At 45.5% G+C, this 21829-nt stretch overlaps 1 protein-coding gene across 3 annotated transcripts; it reads right to left on the reverse strand.

Moving 5' to 3' along the window:
• Positions 1-972: 972 nt before the first annotated feature.
• ppp3ccb (protein phosphatase 3, catalytic subunit, gamma isozyme, b) lies at positions 973-20919 on the reverse strand. Of its 3 annotated transcripts, none has more exons than XM_087843424.1 (14): positions 20346-20919; positions 15379-15576; positions 15011-15135; positions 12641-12752; positions 12416-12561; positions 11584-11723; positions 10027-10104; positions 9785-9879; positions 9553-9678; positions 9385-9462; positions 7310-7394; positions 4368-4465; positions 3463-3489; positions 973-2623 (listed from the first exon to the last, which is right to left on the reverse strand). In XM_087843424.1, exons 1-14 carry the CDS (start codon positions 20395-20397, stop codon positions 2448-2450), a joined length of 1536 nt encoding a protein of 511 aa, XP_087699550.1. In that variant the 5' UTR covers positions 20398-20919; the 3' UTR covers positions 973-2447. The 3 variants fall into 3 exon arrangements, with proteins under 3 accessions (XP_087699550.1, XP_087699549.1, XP_087699551.1); XM_087843423.1 differs by having other exon boundaries at positions 973-2632; XM_087843425.1 differs by lacking the exon at positions 3463-3489 and having other exon boundaries at positions 973-2632.
• Between the last annotated feature and the right edge of the window lie 910 nt (positions 20920-21829).

Raw genomic sequence — 21829 nt, forward strand, 5'->3', positions numbered from 1 at the left:
TTTGATCTCCACCTCTGGCTCGACCCCACCCTCTCTCTGGATCTTTTTCCTGCCTTCATCATCATGATAATGATCACCACCACCATCATCATCATCCAATGTCCAGTCTCCATCTCTCCCCAGCAGGGACGCTGAACTCATAGCTGCTCCCTGTCAGTGTGAGAAGTTTAACTGAACATGATAAAGTTTTTCCACACGATGAAAAAAATGCCGTCGCAGGAAGTGAAAGAAATCTGTCAGCGCGACTGTTTGAGCTTAAACTGAGAAATAAATGTGTAAAATTACAGCAAAGCTCTGTAATTTTAACACCAAAAGTTCCTGTTCATTCACAGTGAAAGTTTTTATATTCTTTATTCATTTATAATTTTTCATTTTCCAAAGACATCCAGGGGGCCGGATCGAAGACTTTCCCGGGCCAGATCTGGCCCTTGCACCTTATGTTTGACACCCTTGCTTTTACTCATTTAAAACAAAGATGGGAGTCAAATCATTTACACTGAGCTCACAGCACTGATGTGGGCAGGAAAACACAGCCTGAAAGGTCAGAGTTCATCTGAACACCTCTGTGTGCTCATCTCCTTTGGTTCTCCAGAAGTCTGAGCAGCAGATCTCCTGCTGTGTCACGTGTGACCGAGTCACAGGAGATTGGAAATGCCTCTTCCTGTTACTACAGCGTCACACCTCCCAGCTCGCGGTTGACGGTTTCTGCTGTGAGCAGTCCAAACGCCCCCGACACCATATTTAATTTTTTTAATTAAATTGAATCATCGTCAGCCTTTCCCGCCTGGCTGCGAGCTACTTCACGTGGAGTGAGCAGCAGGTGATGATGTGGAGAGTCCACGTTGCTTGGTAACAGATAAAAGCTGCACAAAGGACCACCTCCCACACCGCACTCTGATTGGCAGCTGCTCGGCGACCCGTTTGCGCAGACGGCGTCCTTGAGACCAAAGCACACACAGACACACACTGAGCAGCTGTTGTTGAGTTTTTATTGAATGAGTGAAACGTCTACAGAGATGAGGCCTCGGAGGAACAAATCCAGCTGCTTACAGACAAACATCCAGATGTTTTTTCCTCTCTGTACATTCGGTGAGATATGTTCTAAGAAATGAGGCCTGGCAAACACCCCCCCCCACCAAAAATAAATCAAGAGTCAAATCAAACCCACGCAGGTCCTCATCACACCTGAAGCACACCTGAAACTCCCTCCTCCTCTTTGTGTGAAGAGCTCTTCTGTTCTACTAAAACTGCCGGTCTCAATCAATTTCAATCAAAAATGACGTAAATTATTATTATTGATGATTAAGATTACTATTTACATCCAGCTCAGAGATGAGGAGGATCGGTGGTTTCTGACGGCCGTCATTTTAAATGATTCAGCTTTATTCTGCGTCAGCACTCAAGCCATTTATTAACAGATAACTTTATTTATGTACACTTTTTTAAACTTTTTTTCCTCTGATAAGTTTCACAAATTATAATTTTCAGATTTTCTCTGATTTGTTTTTGAATATTCCACATGTGTTTTTGACAGAATTCTCTTTGGAGTTTTTAATTCATTAAAATATTTTCTCAGGCTGTCATTTCCATTTTTCTCAGATATTTTTGACCAATGATTTTAATAGAATTCTTTTATAACAATTTTCTCAAAGAGCTGCGATGGATTTGTAAAGGTGCATTTCACTGAAACGCGCTGGAGCGCCAGTGGAGGCCATGTTAAACTCACTCCTGTAAAACAGGAGCATGACGCGTTCCCAGCTTTCCCAAAATATCGCAATATAACAGATCTGTCTGAAGTTCAACCAGCCGAGGAGGCTCGAGTCATTTTTCCAGAATTAGGAGCTTCAGCTCAGAAACTCAGTTTTAATAAAGCAGAACCTTCAACTCTTTCCCTCCACTGCCTCCACTGCCTCCACTCTCGCTCCGCCCCCTCCCACCTGGATAGTTAAAGCCTAAGTCTATGTTATAAAAAAAAACAACAAAAAACATCACATTGAAAAGAGGGAACAATTAAAATATACATATATTATAAATGTAAATACTCGCTCGGCGGAGCTCAGTCACACTATCATTGGCATAAGAAAGGATGGATGTGTGCGTGTATGCGTGTGCGTGTGCGTGTGTGTGTGTGGGCACGAACACAGCATTTGAATGAGCGTCACTTCCTCCCCGGACCAAAGAAGAAAAAAGAAGAAAAAGAGGTGTGGCTGATACGAAGGTGTGGCATCGAGTACCAGCTGCCTCCTGATTGGAGGCATCGAGCGGCGCTGAGACTTCTTCCTGTTCAGTCTGGATCTACGATATTTAACCGATGATGTAATAAATAAAGCGCGGCGAGTCGCTCGGACTGAACGGCCTCGTCTGCCGCTCGTGACGGAAGGAAGGAGGGAGGGGAGGAAAGGAAAGGAGGCAGGGAAGGAGAGAAGGAGGAAGAGGAGGGGGAGGGTCTAGGCCTGAGCGTTGGTGCCGTTCTTGTCCGGGGGTCCGGTGCTCGCCGGCAGGTTGTTGAGGGAGGGCGGGGCCTCGTGCTGCTTGCTGTCGCGACGCGGCGGCATCCTCTCGTTGATGCGGTCCAGCCCTCGCGCCTCCTCGAAGCTCTGGATCTTGTGCTGCGGGTTGAAGCCTTGAATGGCTGCGAGGAAACAGGAAGAGGTTAGACACGAGGAGACGTCAAGCACAGCCGGGTCAGAAGGTCACCGCCAGCGCTGGATGCCGCCGTCCAGCTTTACTTGAAAATGTATTTTCAATGCTAATATTTTATGACACATTTCAATGATTTCTCCTAAAAATAAATATCAGGTGAAAAAAATTCATGTTATTGTGTAAAAAACTTTCCAGTTTTAAGAAATATTTTTTAAAAATTCTGAGATTTTTCTTTAAAATTTCAGTAAAATACTTCTATTACTTTTAACAAATTACATTTAATTTATAAATTGTCAAAAATGTAAAATGTAAAGAAAACATTTAATCAAAATTATTTTCAGCAATATTTTTGTACTTTAAGGATATTTCCAATTAGTAATATATAATTATGGAAATTATGTTAATATTATTTAGATATTTTAGTATTTACTATTTAACATTTTGTCATTTTTATTTCAGCAAATTTTAGTAATAAATTAGTATTTTACTACAGTATTTTATTAGCGTGTAACATCATTTAAAATATTTTTATTTTTACTTTTTATTTTAGAACTTGTGTGTGAACTTTTCCTGTCCTGCTGGCTTGTTTCTGACCCGCTGCACAAACAGTCACTTTTAAAAACACGAAGAGAAGGTGAGGAAACTTACTTGAAACAGGACAAAGACAGCATGAAGACAAAGAAACAGGTGATCAATAATCAGCTCTCACATTAGCTCATAAAAGGTTCAGGTTGAACATTAGACACCAACAGCACAGACATATTTCAGAGTGGGTGAACACAGACAGTCACACAGAGAGTCGGAGGGTCGGTTGCATACCTCGTGCCTCTTCTGCCTCTACGGTGGCTGTGTAAGCGTGAGTAGAAGTGCCATGCCAAAAAACCAATGGAGAGAGAGTGGGAACGTTATATATCAATGCATTCAGTCAGTCACGTTATCAGTCCTGTTAACATGGAGTCAATCATCATACAACCCCACCCACCCCCCACCACCCCACCATCCTGACCACAGAGTCCGAGATTAGAGCACAGCTAACATCTTCTTGGGTTTACGGGGGTCTGTCGGAAACGCCACGCTGCCCCGCAAAGACAAACCACCCGCGCCTGACTCTACCGTCATATCGAAGTGACAATTTTGGCGTCTAAACGTGACGCGGCTCCCAATCGGTCCTGATTCAGTGGTGCAAAGTTCATGCTGCCAACTCCAACCCACCCTGCTCTGATGTAAGACCCGCAGGTTAGTCTGACCCTGGTGATGATGGTTTTTACCAAGGGGACAAAAGGTCGAGGTTCAGGCAACTACTTTTACATTTAATATGAATTCACCTCCATAAATATAGACGTTATACAAGTACATATAACCTGGAATATTGCCACAAGCTGCAGCTGATGAAGTGATCTACATGACCAGATCAGGACCAGGAGTGTGGGTGAAGTTTCCAGGCTTTGTAATAATAAGTATAATCAGCCATAAATCCATGAAAATAAGTAAATGCAGTTTGATATGTGCTTGCTCTCCCTGCAGCCGTTTGTCTTTGAAGGCCAGTGTGCTGCAGAGATGTGCACAGGTTGGTCCGTGACAGGAGAATCGAGGATCGACATTTCCACCAGGCTACGCGTTTCTCGGCGGTTAGTCTCTCGGTGTGAGTGCAGGCATGGGGCGGTTAGTGTTAGCTGGACTCTGGGTTAGTGTTTGGTGGGATGCTCCGCTGCGCTCGCACTCACCGCTCTGCAGAGTCCGCCGACCGCCGGACAAAACACCGAGGGGCAGCGTCCCCGTCGGGGTCAGCCCCTTCAGCTGCAGTACGCTCTCGTTCTCCTCTCTGTCGACACACAAACACAACATCATTAGAGAGTGTCAGCTGATCGTGTCACCGATGAGGCACAGTCGTTAAAAGTTAACTTCAAAAGCCTCCAGACAGGAAGTCTAAATATGACGGCGTGATGTTTTCAGAGACAGCACAGATGGAAGGAGGAGGTCACTGCTACACAACAAACCTGAAAGAAGAAACAAGGACTCCTCCTGACCCGGTTCACCAACATTTTACCAGATTAGTTCTCCAGGTTATTGTTTATGATATAACCAGAGCTCAAAGCTCCACACAACCTTTCATAGCCTCCTGTGTGTTTCCTGTGTGCCAACACAGCAGAAACTAGGAACAAAGCACATGGTAGAGCCCCAGCTTTGGAGCCTTTTTAAGCTCCTGCTTAGGTGGAGGTTCTCTTTATTAGCATCCACACTGAGATGCAAACACATACAAACCTGTTTCTCAGTTTTCATAAGCAAGCTTGTTCCTCTCCACCAGGAGACAAGTCACCTGTTTAGTCTTTTACTGCAGATGACGGTATTTGCAAAAATAACTGAAACATGAAGTGATTTGCATAAAGACATAAAAGCTAAAAGACGTGGTCAATCACTGGCCTGCTGCGATTTCTTTTATTCACCCTTCTAAACTTCATAATAAAGGTGCTGCTCTAGCCAGACAACACATGGCTATTTGTTTCTACTCGGCTGATGTCAGTTCTCTAAAGAAGCCAGGGTTGAATTCATTTGTGGCTGAACTAAATTTTTTTACATATTACTACAGAACAGTCACTCTTTTGTGCATTTAATTAACTACTAAATTACTCAAACTGTACAACAAACTGATTTGTTCAAACATAATATTTGTTTAGGTCAAACCCGAGTAACTGAAGCAAAGTCTAAATATCAGGCAAACACACCCTCGTTTGTGTTGGTTAGGTGTGAAAAAATCCCACCTTATCAGTCAGACTTTGTCCAAACCACACCGACTTTTCACCTGATTATAGCCAAAGCCAATCAGAATTCAGAACGCTTCTGGTACCAAAGACTCTCCATTTCCTAAGATGTATAAAAATTCATGTGCAGATATCTGTTAAACCTGCTAGTTTAGAAAGCATTAATGAGCTTCTGTTAGCAGCAGGTTCAATGAAACACTGCTGAGCTGTTCAGATTCCCGTACACGGGCCAATATACATCTGGTTAACTGGTTGGAACCTGGAGTCATTTTTGACCAGGATATGTCCTTCAACGCACATATTAAACAAATATGTAAGACTGCGTTCTTCCATTTGCGCAACATCTCTAAAATTAGAAATATCCTGTCTCAGAGTGACGCTGAAAAACTAGTTCATGCATTACTTCCAGGCTGGACTACTGCAATTCATTATTATCAGGATGTCCAAAAAACTCACTGAAAAGCCTTCAGTTAATCCAAAATGCTGCAGCAAGAGTACTGACAGGGACTAGAAAGAGAGAGCATATTTCTCCTGTTTTGGCTTCCCTTCATTGGCTTCCTGTTAAATCCAGAATTGAATTCAAAATCCTGCTCCTCACATACAAGGTCTTAAATAATCAGGCCCCATCTTATCTTAATGACCTTGTAGTACCATATTACCCTATTAGAGCACTTCGCTCCCGCTCTGCAGGCCTACTTGTTGTTCCTAGAGTATTTAAAAGTAGAATGGGAGGCAGAGCCTTCAGTTTTCAGGCCCCTCTTCTGTGGAACCAGCTTCCAGTTTGGATTCGGGAGACAGACACTATCTCTACTTTTAAGATTAGGCTTAAAACTTTCCTTTTTGCTAAAGCATATAGTTAGGGCTGGACCAGGTGACCCTGAATCCTCCCTTAGTTATGCTGCAATAGATGTAGGCTGCCGGGGGATTCCCATGATGCATTGAGTTTTTCCTTTCCAGTCACCTTTCTCACTCACTATGTATTAATAGACCTCTCTGCATTGAATCATATCTGTTATTAACCTCTGTCTCTCTTCCACAGCATGTCTTTTATCCTGTCTTCCTTCTCTCACCCCAACCGGTCGCAGCAGATGGCCGCCCCTCCCTGAGCCTGGTTCTGCCGGAGGTTTCTTCCTGTTAAAAGGGAGTTTTTCCTTCCCACAGTCGCCAAAGTGCTTGCTCATAGGGGGTCATATGATTGTTGGGCTTTTCTCTGTATCTATGAAGCGCCTTGAGGCGACATTTGTTGTGATTTGGCGCTATATAAATAAAATTGAATTGAATTGAATTGAATTGGTTTAAACTCGACCTGTTTTTTCAGGCTTTTGTTCTTTGCACATGTTTGTATCTGTGGTTTTATATCATATCTGATATCCTGGGTGTGGGACAGTTTCATTTGATTTTATTATAGTCCTAATTTTCATTTTATGATTTGCACTTCAGTAAAAAGACACCAAGCTGTAATGAAACAGAACGTTCTTGGTTTAAGAAGTGAGTGCAAACAGAAGTAGAACTAAACTGCTGATAGAGATCAACTCAGTCATAAAGACGGACTCAAGATAAGGTGCCTGCGATGCTTTCCTGAGCCTTAAAATAACAGCAAGACATTTTCTGAAGAGGAGCAGTCACACTTTAAGGACAAATTATTCTGACACACTTCCACAGAATCAAAGGAGGACAAATGTAAACGACTGAGAAACTCATTAGCCTTAAATCAAAGTGGAGCAAAACTCTCAGTACTGTGCTCCAACAACCTCATTATTCCACATTTTAGAGTGACGATTAAAAAAAGAAAGAAAGAAATCGTACAGAAAAAGGACTTAAACCCTCTCCTGCTTCTAAACACTTTTAAACAAACAATTTTAGTATACCGTAAACTTCCCCCAAACCTTCAGGAATATAAAACACACCTGAGCACGGAGAAGACGCGAGCCATCTTTCCAATCGCCCGGATCTTGTTCCTGATCACCTCCTTCCTGACAGCCGGAGCGCCACCTGAGGAGCAGAATGGAAAAAGTCTTGAAAAGTTTGGTGGCATTTGAAATGAAGAACTCGAGCTATACTGCGGAAGCTTGTCAGGGTCGACGAAACGGTCGTAAGGATATTAAGATGCGAGTCTGACTCTTTTTAGAAATTGAGGCAGAACTCGATTTAACCAAGACATCTGCAGAACACAGTGAGAAAAACCTCAGAGCCAAGCAGCTGGGTCGGAGAATTCAACCGTGTGAACCAGCCTTAAATCAGAAATAAGTAACTTGTGCACAGAAATAACAAATACACAGACTTTAAAAAAGTCACATGCATAGAAAAATACACCAAATGTGCAGACTAGTTATGACCTGATGGGAATATATCAATAACTTCTAACTACCACATAATAATTTGAGCAGAGGAAAAGTATATTTTTAAGCAAACAAATTTGTCTAAAATTTCGCAAATTCAGTGAACCGTCACACGAGAAAACATATTTAAACCCAATGAACCCGAGCACGTCACCCATGCAGCGAGTTTTCAGTAAGTTTAAAGCATTACGACACATTTATAGTTCAAGTTTCTCCCAGGGGTGTCAAACATAAGGCCCAGGGACCGGAAGCGCCCTAGAAAAGTAGTTGTCTTTGGTAAATGTGATTGAGGGAATACATTTTGGACTTTTAACAGTTAAAAACATTTTCTTTCAATCTCAGTTTGCTGCAGTAAATTTGATCCAGTTTATTTTCCTGAGTTTTTTTTTTAATTTGATTCCAGAGCTCATCATTCAAAAATACCCAACAGGCTCCTCTTTTTTCATCATTCCCCGTCCACACAAGTAAAGACTATTTAAAAATAGTTTCCTCAGTTTCTTGAGCTTCAGGCCGACACTGATTGAGCTGTCGGAGTGGATTCACACTTCTGCCCATTTCATGCTATAGGTTTTTATTCCTGAACACTCGTAGAGCAGCTTTGTATGATGCACAATTCAGAATAATGCTTCTGTGTCTGAGCCTCAGCTCACTCTGAAACAAGCTTTTTTAGCTCATCTTCCTGACCTGAAACTCTGACGGAATAAAACATTTATTTCTTCCTGAATCAGTAAGACTGTAAACCCCACAGCAGGTATCTCCTTCATCTTCCTCATAACCGTCTCATTGTTAGCAGAGATTATCACAGTAATAATCAGCGAACCACAGAGAGGGCGGGGCTAATAGCGACTGCGCTCTCGCAGTTATGAGCCAAACTCGTTCTAACAGCTGCCGCCACACATCGACTTCCCTCAGGGTTTCACTTCCTCCCTGGGCCCCAACGCATCTGATTCATTTACATTCAGTGCTAAGCACCCGCTGCAGGTCGCCATGGCAACACGCCAGATACTACTGACAATTTTTTTTTTTTTAAGGCTTCTCTGACTCGCCGGCCTCCACAGTCAGCCTGTCAGCAGCTAATAAAACACCCCAGAGCACCATCTGGCTGGCACACAGCACTTTCAGTGAAGCTGATGTAAACCAGAACATCTCAGCCCTGCTCTCTATGACATCACAGAGATCCAAAAGTAGGGAAAAAAAAAACAGGGATAAACTGGGTGTTCAGAGCAGTGTGCATGCTGAGCTTTGGGCTCACAGAGATTACTGAACACAGACTGAGCTCATGATTATTTATCTTACCAGCTTATTTAGCTTATCAGCTCGACTGTAAGAAAACTAAAGCTTTCAGCACAAAGTCGTGTTTTTATCACCGCCATCTGAGGTCAGTGTCGTGTATTCAAGGATAGTCTGATATCCTGTCTCACTGCTGCGAGCTGCACTTTATCTAAGAAAACCACACAGAATTCACTGTGAAGACAGTGAAAATAAAACGTGTGAACCTGCTGCAGGAGGTATGTGTGACACCCTCGTGACCATGTGAACCTAACATGACAAGAAATGCAAAGGTGCCAAACTGCCGTCCGTGCAGGTCGAGCCTTACTGAGCACGTGTGGAAACTAAATGGGGGTGGCTAAAGGCGTTCTTACCCTCGCCCGTGTCGTCGGCTTCGGATAGGAGCTCGTCATCGGAGCAAATGTTCAGCACGTTCACCAGCATCTCCGTCACTGTTTCAGAGGACACACACAGCGGCATGTCTGATTGGTTATCACAGAACGCAAACTTTAGAAAGATCCTCCCTCCTCTTTGACCCTCACCTTTCTCTCCAACGAAGGGCAGAGACCAGGTGAAGACATCCATGAAGTTGGGCAGCCAGTAAGGGTGAGGGGAGCAGTTAAACTGCCGGATGTTCATCACGTTGTTCTCGTATTTCAGCACCGCCGCTGAGGACCCCACACACACACACACACACACACACACACACATTATCTCGACTCCATCAGCCTGCCTCCTGCTGCCATGGTTTCCCTCCTCCTCTGGTCCTCTTACCTTTGTTGTTGTACACATCCAGGTAGTTGGGAGCCGAGAAGATTGTGATTAAAGAAGGAAACCCCGTCGTCTGACTTTTCCTGTACATTCGATACCTGCAGGAGACAAATGGACAGTGCTTTAAAAACACTGCACTTCCTCTAACGTCCACGAGGGGCGGGCAGGCCGCACACACACACACACACACACACACACAGTCATGAAAACACACTTTTGTTTATAAACAGCCGTAATGAACTCACCCAGCGTCCTGAGCTTCATGTGCTCGTATTACAGACAGCAGGTTATTGTTCATCAGAAAGTCACAGACTGCCGGGTAACTGAAACACAAACACGACAAGAAGAAGAGTTTTAAAGAACGGCTTTTACAAGACACACACACACACAGATGGAGGTGATCTCACTGAACGTGACGAGCATCAGAACCACCTCCTCCAACCCACCACAGTTACCATGACAGCTAAGAGGGCTGCTCAAACTCGAGTATGACAAGCGATGCTGAAAGCGCTAAAATTAGGATTAATTAAGGTCGGGGCTTTACACGGGGGGGAATCAGATCCTCACAGAAATGCCAGCTCACTTCAGAAAATTATACCCAACACACACACACACACACACACACACACACTTCCTGTTTAGAGTTTTTTTCTTTAATCCACACTCACTCAACTAAAAGCAAAGCCCAGAAATGAATCCCCTTCATCACTTGACTAAAGTTCAAGAAGATGATTCATTCAGCAAACCACACATTAAAGAAGATGGAGGCGCCTTCATGAAGCTCAGTCTGCATGGGTCAGGTGTTCAGGTGATGTCACACAATCATCACTTAAACCTGAGTTTAGGCCTGAGCCTGAGGCCACCAGCATCATGCAGCCCGAGGCTTACAGTTGAGGAACATTTCAATTTATTTTTGTATAACACCAAATCACAACAGCAGCTACCGCAGGGAGCTTAATAAAGACCCCACAGTTATCACATGACACCCTTTGAGCAAACGCTTGGCGACATTGGAGAGAAAAAACTCCCATTTAACAGGATGAAAACTCCAGCAGAGGTCACCAATGCTCCGCGTCAGGAAGTGCAAGAAAACATTCTGTCTTAAAAACTGCAGGGAGCTATCGGTTTACTTTAATAAAGGATACACTTCCTGTATCAGTGATTGATAGGAGCAGACTTTTATTGAGCAACGTTTCAAAAAAACAAAACAAAAAAAACTCAGACCTTTTTTCTGACCCTAAAAATAGAGACGGGAAGTAAACATCTGATGCTGCTGCCTCTGTTCTTGAATTATTTCACGTTAAAATCGATGCAGCGTCACATTTTTCTCTCACTGTATATGTGTCCTCCACCCTAAGTAAGGCCGTCTTTACTTCCTGTGTGGATCCTCCCAGTCAGTCGTGTCCAGTGGTGGGTCTGAGACGCCGTCTGAAGCGACCCAGATGCTCACTCAGGTTTGTGTGTGCTGACTCGGTAATAAAGGCCAGGCGGCCACAAACATGCTCGCTGTAATGAGTTCTGTAAATGTCGAGCTACTGAAACAAACTAATGGTGGATAAAAGAGGCTTAGAAGCAGCTTTCGTCGCCCTGTGACTTCCGAGCAGTGTCAACGCTGCAGATTCAGCTTAAATATTAAGACAGAGCAGGGAATGCTAATATTTTTTTTCAGTATCTGTGTGACCGCGGATTTAACGGCACTCACTTATCCACAGATAAGCCATTGTTTGTAAAAGCTTTAATCAGAACGGATTAACAGAGCGCTCTGCTTTTTGGTGCTCGGGCGGCAGCGGCGTGGCTTGTACCTGTAGAAATAAGAGCAGCCTCTGACACTGTTGTGGCAGAAGTGTTCCTGGGTCTTCTCTGAGCCGTAGTCCTCGCCCGGGTCTGACCACAGCAGGTCGCACATTGGCCCGAATGCCGGAGGCTCCTTAAACCGGTCCAGCTGGAAAAAACAGGAAAATTTCAGATAATTTAAACTCTAAAAGAGAATGTGTTTATAAACCACCGCCATGAAGAGTAAATCGTTTCCAGCTCTGATTCTTCTAATATCTTGATGCATTCTCAATCATCCAGGTAAGTAAATCCCAAGAGGCTGATTCTGTTCATCTGGATGCAGCATTTTCAGTGGGAGAAATGTTTTGTCACTCATCACTCATTAAGCATCAAGGAACTGACCTCACAGGCCCATTGTTCCTTCAGTGGGCTAGTTTCAGTCATTATGCAAATGTACTGTTTATAAGATTGTGGAAACCTGCAGTCAGCTGAGACTGAAGAAGTCACTCGGATGAGTGACGAAAGCTTCTCCCACTAAAAACGCTACGTCCAGATGAACCGAATCAGCCTTTTGGGACAAGAGCCAAACTCTGTCTCAATAACTCTCTCAATCTTCCTAAGGCCCTCCTCCCTAAAAGCACACTTTTTTCTGATTGGCTGACCCCAGTAAGCCAGCCATGGGCCAGCACATGTCGTAAACAAAGAATTCAGTGAAGTCAGATTCAGGCTTGTGGTTTATAAACATTTACAAACATTTACATTATTATTAGAAACCGATGAAAAATGCAAAACTTCAAACTATCAGTGACGTGCCTACTGAAGTCTCTGGCTGTCAGCCCTTCGTGATGTAACACGTCTCACCTTTCGTATGTCATCCAGGCAGGTGATCTCAGGGCTCAGACCTCCGTGCACACACAGGAACTGCTGGTTGAGGAGGGCGGCCAGAGGCAGGCAGTCAAACGCCTCCATGCAGGCATCGTATACACGCTCAGAGTACTTTATCTTACCTGGAAACGCACACACACCAAGGTCAGCTGCAGTCAGATAAGCGGTCTCTGATGCTGGTGTGTGAGGACAAACACTTACACTCCTGCTTGAAGGTGAAGTACTCTGTGAGATGTCGGCACTCGTGGTTGCCTCTGAGGAGGAAGAGGGTGTTGGGATGGTTGACCTTCAGGGCCCACAGGTACAGTACACACTGCAGTAACACACACACACACACACACACAGGGATAATCGTGAGAAACACCATCACCTGACTCCACGTGAACAGTTCTCTAAGACTGATGGTGTTAACCGCTCCTGGGTTCAAATTCTCCTTCAGTTAAACAGTCCAGCTGTTGTTGTGAGTGATGTGAGCTTTTAAGGTGGGGAGAGGCAAGACCGTCATGGTGAAGATAAAGCGCAAACATAAAAGGTTTACGCTGAATGTGACATAATAATCAGGATGATAACGTTGGATTATTATTCCCGGTTCACCGCCATGACTGAAGGTGGAGGCCGGCGGAGGAGGAGGTCTGCAGGCTGTGAGATGACTAACAGCAGCCCGATGCTGTGGGATGATCCGCCGCTGTTTACTGACTCTGACAGATTCATTAATTATGGGGGATTAGTCGATGCCATTATTGATCGCTACAGGCCGGGGCCGACAGTCCTCGAGCAGAAACTCTCAGTGCAGAGGGAATACGAGTATCATGGAGAAAACTTCATCTCCATCAGGGAATAAACTGCTGAAGCACTGTTATGCAGTAAACCGGCAGCTGACGGACGTCATCCTCAACCTCCAAACAAACCCACGGATCCTTTCAGCTGCCACTCACTCCTCCTGTGTTTTTGTGCACCACCTGTTTCAATTTAATGTTTTTCCTGCTCTGAAGGCGTCGAGCTGTTCAACTGAGCCGAGCGCAGAGGAAGACGAGAAGAATAACGAGTGTTGGAGTCGGGCTGCGTGCACGCTGTCATTCCTACATGCGATTATGTAACTTCATGGCGCTGGTAAAGCCACGGCTTGTGTCAGACATGGGTGACTTTACGCTCGTGTTCCCTTTGTTAGTAAAAGAGCAGCTGCACGCTTCACCATTCAGCCTTTGAAAGATGAGACTGGAGAGAACAGCAAGAAAACAGCAAGACAAAATAAAACTACACAACCTCAAAGAGACAGGAGACGACCTCAAACTGGTTAAATTAATTTTAAAAATTGAGGAATTATCCTCAAGAATTTCTGGTTTGTGGCTAAAAAGTGAAGATTTTTAGCAGTAAATGAGATTCCTCTTAGTTTATGGATAATCTGCAAAACTGTCTTTTCTCCAGAGAGCAAACAGTTTGTGCATCAGTCTGCAAACATGTTTATTTGTGCTACAACGTTTTAACACGGGGGCCGACTCACTTGTGCTGGACGTCACAGGAACTGAAGCATGTGGTGCTGCCATGATCATGTGGTATGACTAAACACTCAGATTTGAGCTGCAGTTAAAACTTCTGAGAGACTTTTTCTGCCCAATTAAATGTCTGAAAAGGTCAAAAAACACAAAAGACATTAGAGCAATCAGCTGATTCAGCCGTGACTCAGAGTCGGGACACGCAGCACGCCGTTCGGTCTGCGGCTGTTGAGTCGTCTGGAAAACGAGTCTTTATGAAGACAAATGACCTCTAAACTAACAGAGTTCAGTCAAGCATCTGCTGCTGCAAACTGAGTGTGACTTTGAAACAGGACAATGACACATGGCGTCTCTGAGGTCCAGACAGAGCTGAGGAGGAGGAGGAGGAGGAGGAGCAGCTCCAGGATGTCCACTAATCCCAAACAAGGAAGCACGACGGCAGCCATACAAATGTCAGCAGTTCCATGCCAGAAGACGCCCGGTGCTCCCTCTGATGGGGCGCAGCTGGAGTTTGAGTGTGTATGTTTGTGTAAGTGTGTGTGTCTAGCAGGGTGTGTTTGTGTGGAAGAGTGGGTGTGGCAGTCAGGATGGCAAGGGGGCAAACAGTGTGCCTTTTATTACCCATGACTATTTAAAGATGCCCTGCAGAGCCGTGTGGGCCGAGTCTCCAAATGTCACGCCAGGATTTCTGTACCAACACATCCTGACAACTCCAACACAATAAACAAGACGACTCCGAGCTCCGCACACACTCCCACAACAACCAAGAAGGCTGAAGACGCACAGCAAACCTGGACGGGTATAAGTACGCAGGAGCTAACGAATAAATGAGAGAAAGCCCCAACTGCCAACTAATACCCACAAAAAAAACCCAAAAAAAGATTCAAGACAAGCACAAAAGAAAGACCGAAAACAAGAGCAAAAAAAGAAGAAAACAACCGAAGACATACAAAGTGACCCAAAAAACAAAAAAATAATGAAAAAAAGACACAAAACAAGAGCACAAAAAGTATAAAAATGCAACAAAGAAGCACAAACAACATTTCTTTCCTGTGCCGAGGAAGCTACAGACACGCACCTCGATGCTGAAGTAGCCTCGGTCTACGTAGTCCCCGAGGAACAAGTAACGGGTGGTGCTGGGGGACCCACCCACCTCAAAGAGCTTCATCAGGTCGAAGAACTGACCGTGGACGTCTCCGCACACTGCACATACAAACACAACAAGCTCAGCGTTACTACAGCCGCTTTCAGACACAGGCTGAGCTGAGAGGAGGATGATTATGAGCTGTCGCTCATGCAAAGCTGTAACATTAGCGTTAGCAGACCGTGTTCTTTCATCATTAACAAAGAGGAAAACATGCTGGTGATAAAGTCTCAGCTGACATCTTTAAATGTCTCTGCACGTCGCTCATATACCGAGTGGGCGGGGTCAAGGCGAGGGTTTACCTGTGATGGGGGCTTCCACCTCAAGCATGCATTTCTCCTGCCGGAGGATGGCGGCACCCTCGTTGATGATCCGCAGGGCCGTCTCCTCCTCCAGCCGACCCTCCTTTACCAGATGGGCCTTGAGCACCTCCAAACTGGGCCTCCCGTCCACGTACAGCTCTTTGACCATCAGGCGGTCTCCAGGAGGATACGGCACGGCTGCAGAGAGATAAAAGAGAGAAGGGAAATGGTTACACTGTGACCTCATACAGAACACACAAAACATTCACCCTTTACTTTAAAGGGGCTCCATGCTGCGTCCAGGGACAGAATTGTTACTTTTTAATGATGATATTTAATGATATTGAACAGGAACTCGTATTCCTGTCCTGCTGACAGGTGATCGCTTGCTGTAATCTTTAATAAAGGTTGGTCTGCTGTTCGGGTGTTTTCTGGCTGTTTTTGTGCTGTAACATTCCCACGCTCAGATAGCGCCTCGTTAGGAATGCTCTTATCATCAGCGAGGTCACGACGTGCCTTTGCAGCACACCTGAGATCAACCGGGTACCCGCGGCTTTGTTTGCAAAGAGCAGGCCCACTGACTTCAAATCCAAGCTTATCCAGGTCACACCTCAGAGCCAACCACGCAGGCCCACAGGCAGATCAGCGTCGGTGAGGTGTCCGCGGCATGTCGGGGCTCGTCCTGAACACAAAGCAGCAGACTGCGGCGGCACGGCCCAGCCATGCAGGAAATACCAAGCAGCTTATTTCAAGAAAACCCATCGCTGCTCACAGAGTCCAGCAGGCAGGGCCGAGCTTCTACACCCACGGTTACTAACGTTCCTTAAAGGTGTTTGGACCAACGCTGTAAAACCGCTGCTGTAACAACTGTTACTGAGCAGCTGAGCCCGAGCAGATGCACTGCAGCAGGAATCAGAATCACAGTTAAAGAATATATAAAAGCAGGAGGAGAAGGACACATAACATGACTGTCTGCTCTCACCTGCACGGTCTAGGTCATGTGATACATTTATGACCTGCAATCACCTGTCTGTCTGTCTACATGAACTCATGAGAGGCGGGTCAGTGTGCGCTGTGATTGGTCACAAACATGTATTTTGTGTTTTTATCACCTTTCCCCGCCACACCGGCTACGACCGCCCAGTTCACCTGCTGTGAGGTCAGAGGCTGTTTGGTCACCTGACTGCTGCGGTGACATAAACATGGTGATGCGAGCTTTGCACCGAGAGGAAGTTCTAAGAAGACGGGAGCAATCACGCAGACACTGAATATTCCTGAACACTCGCTCCTGGCACGGCGCTCTAGTTCAGCACGCACCTCTGAAACCAAACCAGGCCGCACGTGTTCAGCCAATCACGTCGCAGCTCCTCGTGAACTGGTTCATCGAAGTAAAAGCAGCTGCGAGTCCCCACCAGACAAATTTATCTGCCCGACAACTCGGAAGTGAGAGTGGAGTGTGTGAAGAGAGAGAAAAACAAAACCACGATTGTGAAAAGGAGGTGTTGCCGACCGCTGCAGGAAGTGGTATTCAAATAACCATCAGCAGGAGGGACACAGGAAGAGTGAAACTGCTCAGATGCTTAGTAAACTCAGCCGCCGCCCCGCGCTTTGTTTGCTGTTGAAGCCACGCAGCTGCCTGCCAGTCAAACATAAGCAAAGCAGCGAGCCGGCCCAGCACAGATGGCCGCTTGTTTCTGTCTGTGCCGCCAGCGAGCAAACACCAGCAGAACACACAGAATCAGACCTGAGTGCAAAGAAACTTAACTTAAACACAAGCAACAGAACCCACGGACTGAAGCCCACATGCCAAACATGGAAGACCCCCCCTTTCCTTATTTTATTTATTTTTTTTCGGGGAGGGGGGGGCAGTGCTGTCTATGGACTGGTCTGAGGCCAAACCATCACAGCTAAGGCTTCAGTCTGAGCCTCACATTAACGCCGCCATGCAAACATCTGCACAGACGAGAATGAGAACTCGTTAGATAAGAAGCTCATTTTCATCTTGTTTGAATATATATGAACTCACAGCTTCCTGCAGCCGACGCAGCCATCGATAACGAGCAACGTTAACGTGACCGACAGAGAAAAGGAACTGCTCAGGAACAAACCCCACACAGCCGAATAACCCAAACTGACTCATCCACACAAGTTAGAGCAGGTCGGGCTGCCAGCTTCACATTACTGTTAATAACCTGCAGTTGTGTGTGTGTGTTACTTTCAGTCTTGCCTCGAGTTCATACTTGAACACCTCTGCACAACTTCACGCATCTACCACAAACCGAGGTCAAACGCTAGCGCCTGTTAGCTTCAGCGTCACACCTGAGGAGCAGCTCTGTCATCACCTGGATGGTTACCACCTCCTTCCCATCCTCCCTCTGCTCCACTCTGTGTGTGAGGAGGTGCACCCACAGCAAGGCTAAGAGCAGCGAAAGGAGAAACTAACGTGATGACTCTCATACTGAGCTCCAATCACACCGTAAATACCTGTCTAACTTCATGTGACCCTTAAAGTGCTGCAGATGTGCACCTTTTTGACTGCACAATGCCCGAACGTACAGGGTGAGGGTTGGCGTGTACCCCTGAGCGGGACAGGCCCCAGACGGCAATCTGTGCTCGGGCACACCCCAAAAAGTCTCATACCACCTTAACAGATCAGCATTTTCCTTCCTTTTGATGTTGGATGGAATAACCATAAGATTATAGGCTTTGGAGAACGTGCTGACCCGATTCTCTGTGGGTGGAGTGGACGGGGTCCAGGGTGGAGCTCCATCACAGAGGCCAGGACAGCAGAGCAATCCTGCTGCATCCTCCAGCCCGTCACCATCAATCATGAATGAGGACAGAATCATTACACATGCCGAGCGAGGCAGACGGCCCGACTGATTCGATTACCATCGGTAACTAAACCAAAAGGCCAGAACACACATGCACGCGCATACACACACACAGGGTTCAACAGGAAGCTGCAGATTGGGCTGCTGTGATGAACTACAGCCATCAGCAGCAAGCTGCTCAGCCTGAAGTAATTACATAATTCAATCGAGCTGATTCAGGGCTGCAAACAACACGTGGAAACATCCCAAAGAAAATTCCCAGAATCCAAGTAGAAGCTGTTCTCTGTGACCATTCCCAAACCAAACAGCAACCAGGTTGTCATCAGAGAAAACCAACAGTGAGACTGAGTGCTCAGGGCAGCTTATCAGAAGGATAAGGTTCTGGACTTTCAAAAACGAACTGATAAACTCTTAGAGTGGATCTGGAAATCCATCCAGAAATTCCTGGAAGAGTTGTTGTGTTGGTGCTCACAGAAAAACAATCAAAGGTGATTCTGAGCAGGTAAATCCAATCAGAGCCGGCCGTATCGGCTTCCTGAGCGGCGGCACCGGCGTTAAGGAGGTCTGTGTAATGACCAGTGGCCCTCCTAAGCTTCTCAAACCCGGTGAGCATATCAAACATGACCCTACCTGCTGCTTCACCCGACACCACAACGACTCAGAGAGAAAGCCGTTTTATTCTCCAGCAACCACCAAACTGGGCTCCAGCGATGGCCCATCTGTGCAGTGCTCCTGATCAATCAGCATACATTAGCCGGCCTAACAGTCGAGTCTAAAACACGCTAAAAACACTCAAATTCATTGATGCTCGGAGCAGCAGGAAGTTATTTTAGGCTTCAGTGATTCAACAGGAACCAGAGTTCACAACCCAACGCCGGCCGTTTTGGAAACTCCTAATAGCTTCATTACTTCCCGTTTCATCATGAAGAAATGATAACGACATTGAACTTAATAATAAGCAGGTCTTACAAAACAGTAGATGTTGGTGAGGAGCGGTGTCTCTCAGACTCATGGTGCCTCTGCAGATGAAAAGTTCTGTTTAAATCTAACAGGATAATTTCATTGATGGCTAAAGTGGGACATAACAACTTTTTAAGGTGCCATCAAAAACTCCAAAAATAAAATAAAAGCAGAAGTAAAGAGAGACACTATCCACCACCATTTTAATATTATTAATATTGTTTCCTGATTGATAATGATAATAATAATAATCATGTGGTTATACACTGTGAAATCGCCACAATCATAGCATAACTAACTAAATAATTTGTGAAATTAAATGGCAGAACATTTCAAATATAAACTAAAACACTAATGATACAATAAAAAACTAAAATATAAATTAAAAAAATCCAAAATAAAGATGAACTGAATTATAAAATGTTTAAAAAATATATAAATATATATATATTTTCATTAAATTATAAATTAAATTGATAGGTCTTTAAATGTGGGGTGTGTGTGCAGGGTTTCGGAGAGCCTGTGATGCTGAGCAGGAGGTTGCCTCCGGGCTCGGATGGGCTCGTCTCGGGGGTGTTTGTTCTGCAGAGCGGTGAAGCACCAGCTGCTGCCTCTCAAAGAGCTCTGAACACCGCAGAGAAAAACCGCAGCAGCAGAACGTGGCTCAGTCCTCCACACAAACCTCAATTTCAAACTCATTTTCCATAAACACACACAGCGGGGCAGATTGGGGGGCGGGGGGTTGACGAGGCCAGTTTATTCACCCCCTGAACCATTACGAGGCCAGCTGCCTGCCGCACACGGATCGGTGTATACCCGCGGACAGGATCCAGGTATCCGCGGCGTCGTGCGGACTTTCCGCGTGAACCTAAGCATCGAGCGTGGCTTGACGGCGGGCTGTCACACCGCACACCTACATCTGGAGTTCAGGGCTGCTAAGCTAAAAGGCTAAGTTGTTAGCTGCCGCGGCATCGATTAGCGGGCTGATTGATTGGCCGGACTGCCTGTTTCCCCCTGCCTGATGGAAGAGGCGTTAAAGCGGGCAGCTCGGGGAGAAGTCACCGCTAACTGCGGCTCTGACATCCAGCTGCTCACATTTAGCGAAGCCATTAGCCCCGACACCCGTCAACTTCCTGCCCCAGGAAGGCGCTCTAAAGCCGGACAGTCACGTACCTTTGACGGGCCGCTCCGTGGTGGAGAGTTTGCTCTGGTCTTTGGCCGACATGCTCCCTCCCTGTGGGCTGCGGGCCGGAAAACAGGAGAAATTCCAAACTAAACTGGACCGATTCTTCCTGACGAGCTAGCAGGCTAGCTGGAGCGAGCTAGCCGCGCTAGCTGGTGGTGGGGCTGGGAGCGGCGGCGGCAGCGAGTCCCTCCGCGTACAGGGCAAGCGAAACGAGCCGAGCTGGAGTCAGACCTGACCAGGGTAGGGAAGAGGGAGCGAGGGCGTCCGTTTCACCGACAAACCGGAGCCTCTCCGCTCTGCCCTACTCCTCTCTGCGGTGCGGTGATGCCGACCCGCGGTCCAGGCAGGAAGCGGCCCGGACAGCAGCGCCGATCTCTGGCTTCAGCAGCACCGAGCGGCGCGGCGGATCATGTCTCGGCTTTATCCCGTTATTCTCGGACAAGGTGCATCTGTTCCAGGCCGCTGCGCTTCAGTTTTTTCCTGTCGTGATCCGATGTGTCGCCCAGACCCTCTGTCGGATTACAATAATCCGCCGCAAGCGGATTTCCTACAACATGGCTCAGCGCGGGCGGGGGGTTGTGGGTAATGTAGTATTAAAGTGGTATGAATGCGCCTCCTTCAGAGCCCACTCAGCGCGTGCACCGCACTGTAAATGGAAAATAACTGCATAAATAAAAACTCCGCTGTCTACGGTGTGAATAAATAAATGAAATAAAAATACACAATGTACGGAATATAATAATAAGCTCTAATAAAAATACGAATAAAAAATTACAGATACATTAATAAAAAAAAATACACCCTACAGAAAAATTTAAGAAATAATAAACACACTATGGAAAATAAAAAAGTTTGAGTCAAAAATAATATTAAATAAACACTGTCTGTGGGGGAAAATAAATTAAAATGCAATGTCTTTGGGATAAAATTAAAAATAAACAAATGAAAAAAAGGGGGAAAATTCATTAAAATAAGCGTAATATAAAATAAGGAGCCCGAGCCGAAAAGTTTCTCTGACACTGTCTTGGAAAAATGTTTAATTACATACACTGTTTACGAAGAAAAATATTATCCTTAAAAAGCACAGTTTCATTGTGACAAAAGTAATATTAGTCTTTAACAAACAGTGAACTCTAAAGAATGGTTTTCTGAAAGTTTTCTATGTTTCTTTGTGTTTATTCTAAACTTCGTTCTCAAAGTTTAAAGTTTTCATTCACATTTCAATGAAATAAAGCGAAAAACAAGGAAGTGTCTGATTTAAACGCACTCACGGTAATACTTAAAAGTGCTGCGCATTACATGCTGTTGTCAAAAGGAGCTTGCAAAGAAAAGCGTCTGGACTTCTTTAAGTTACTTGAAGACGTTTCACCTCTCATCCGAGAGGCTTCTTCAGTTCTAAGGTCAAATGGTGGAGAGTCCCAGATATAACCCTAGTGGGAGTGTCCCCCCACAGAGGGACAAAAGGACCCCC

Source organism: Neolamprologus brichardi, chromosome 7 (genome assembly GCF_056152115.1).
Source record: "Neolamprologus brichardi isolate AB-2024 chromosome 7, ASM5615211v1, whole genome shotgun sequence".
In the NCBI taxonomy this organism is placed as follows: Eukaryota; Metazoa; Chordata; class Actinopteri; order Cichliformes; family Cichlidae; genus Neolamprologus; species Neolamprologus brichardi.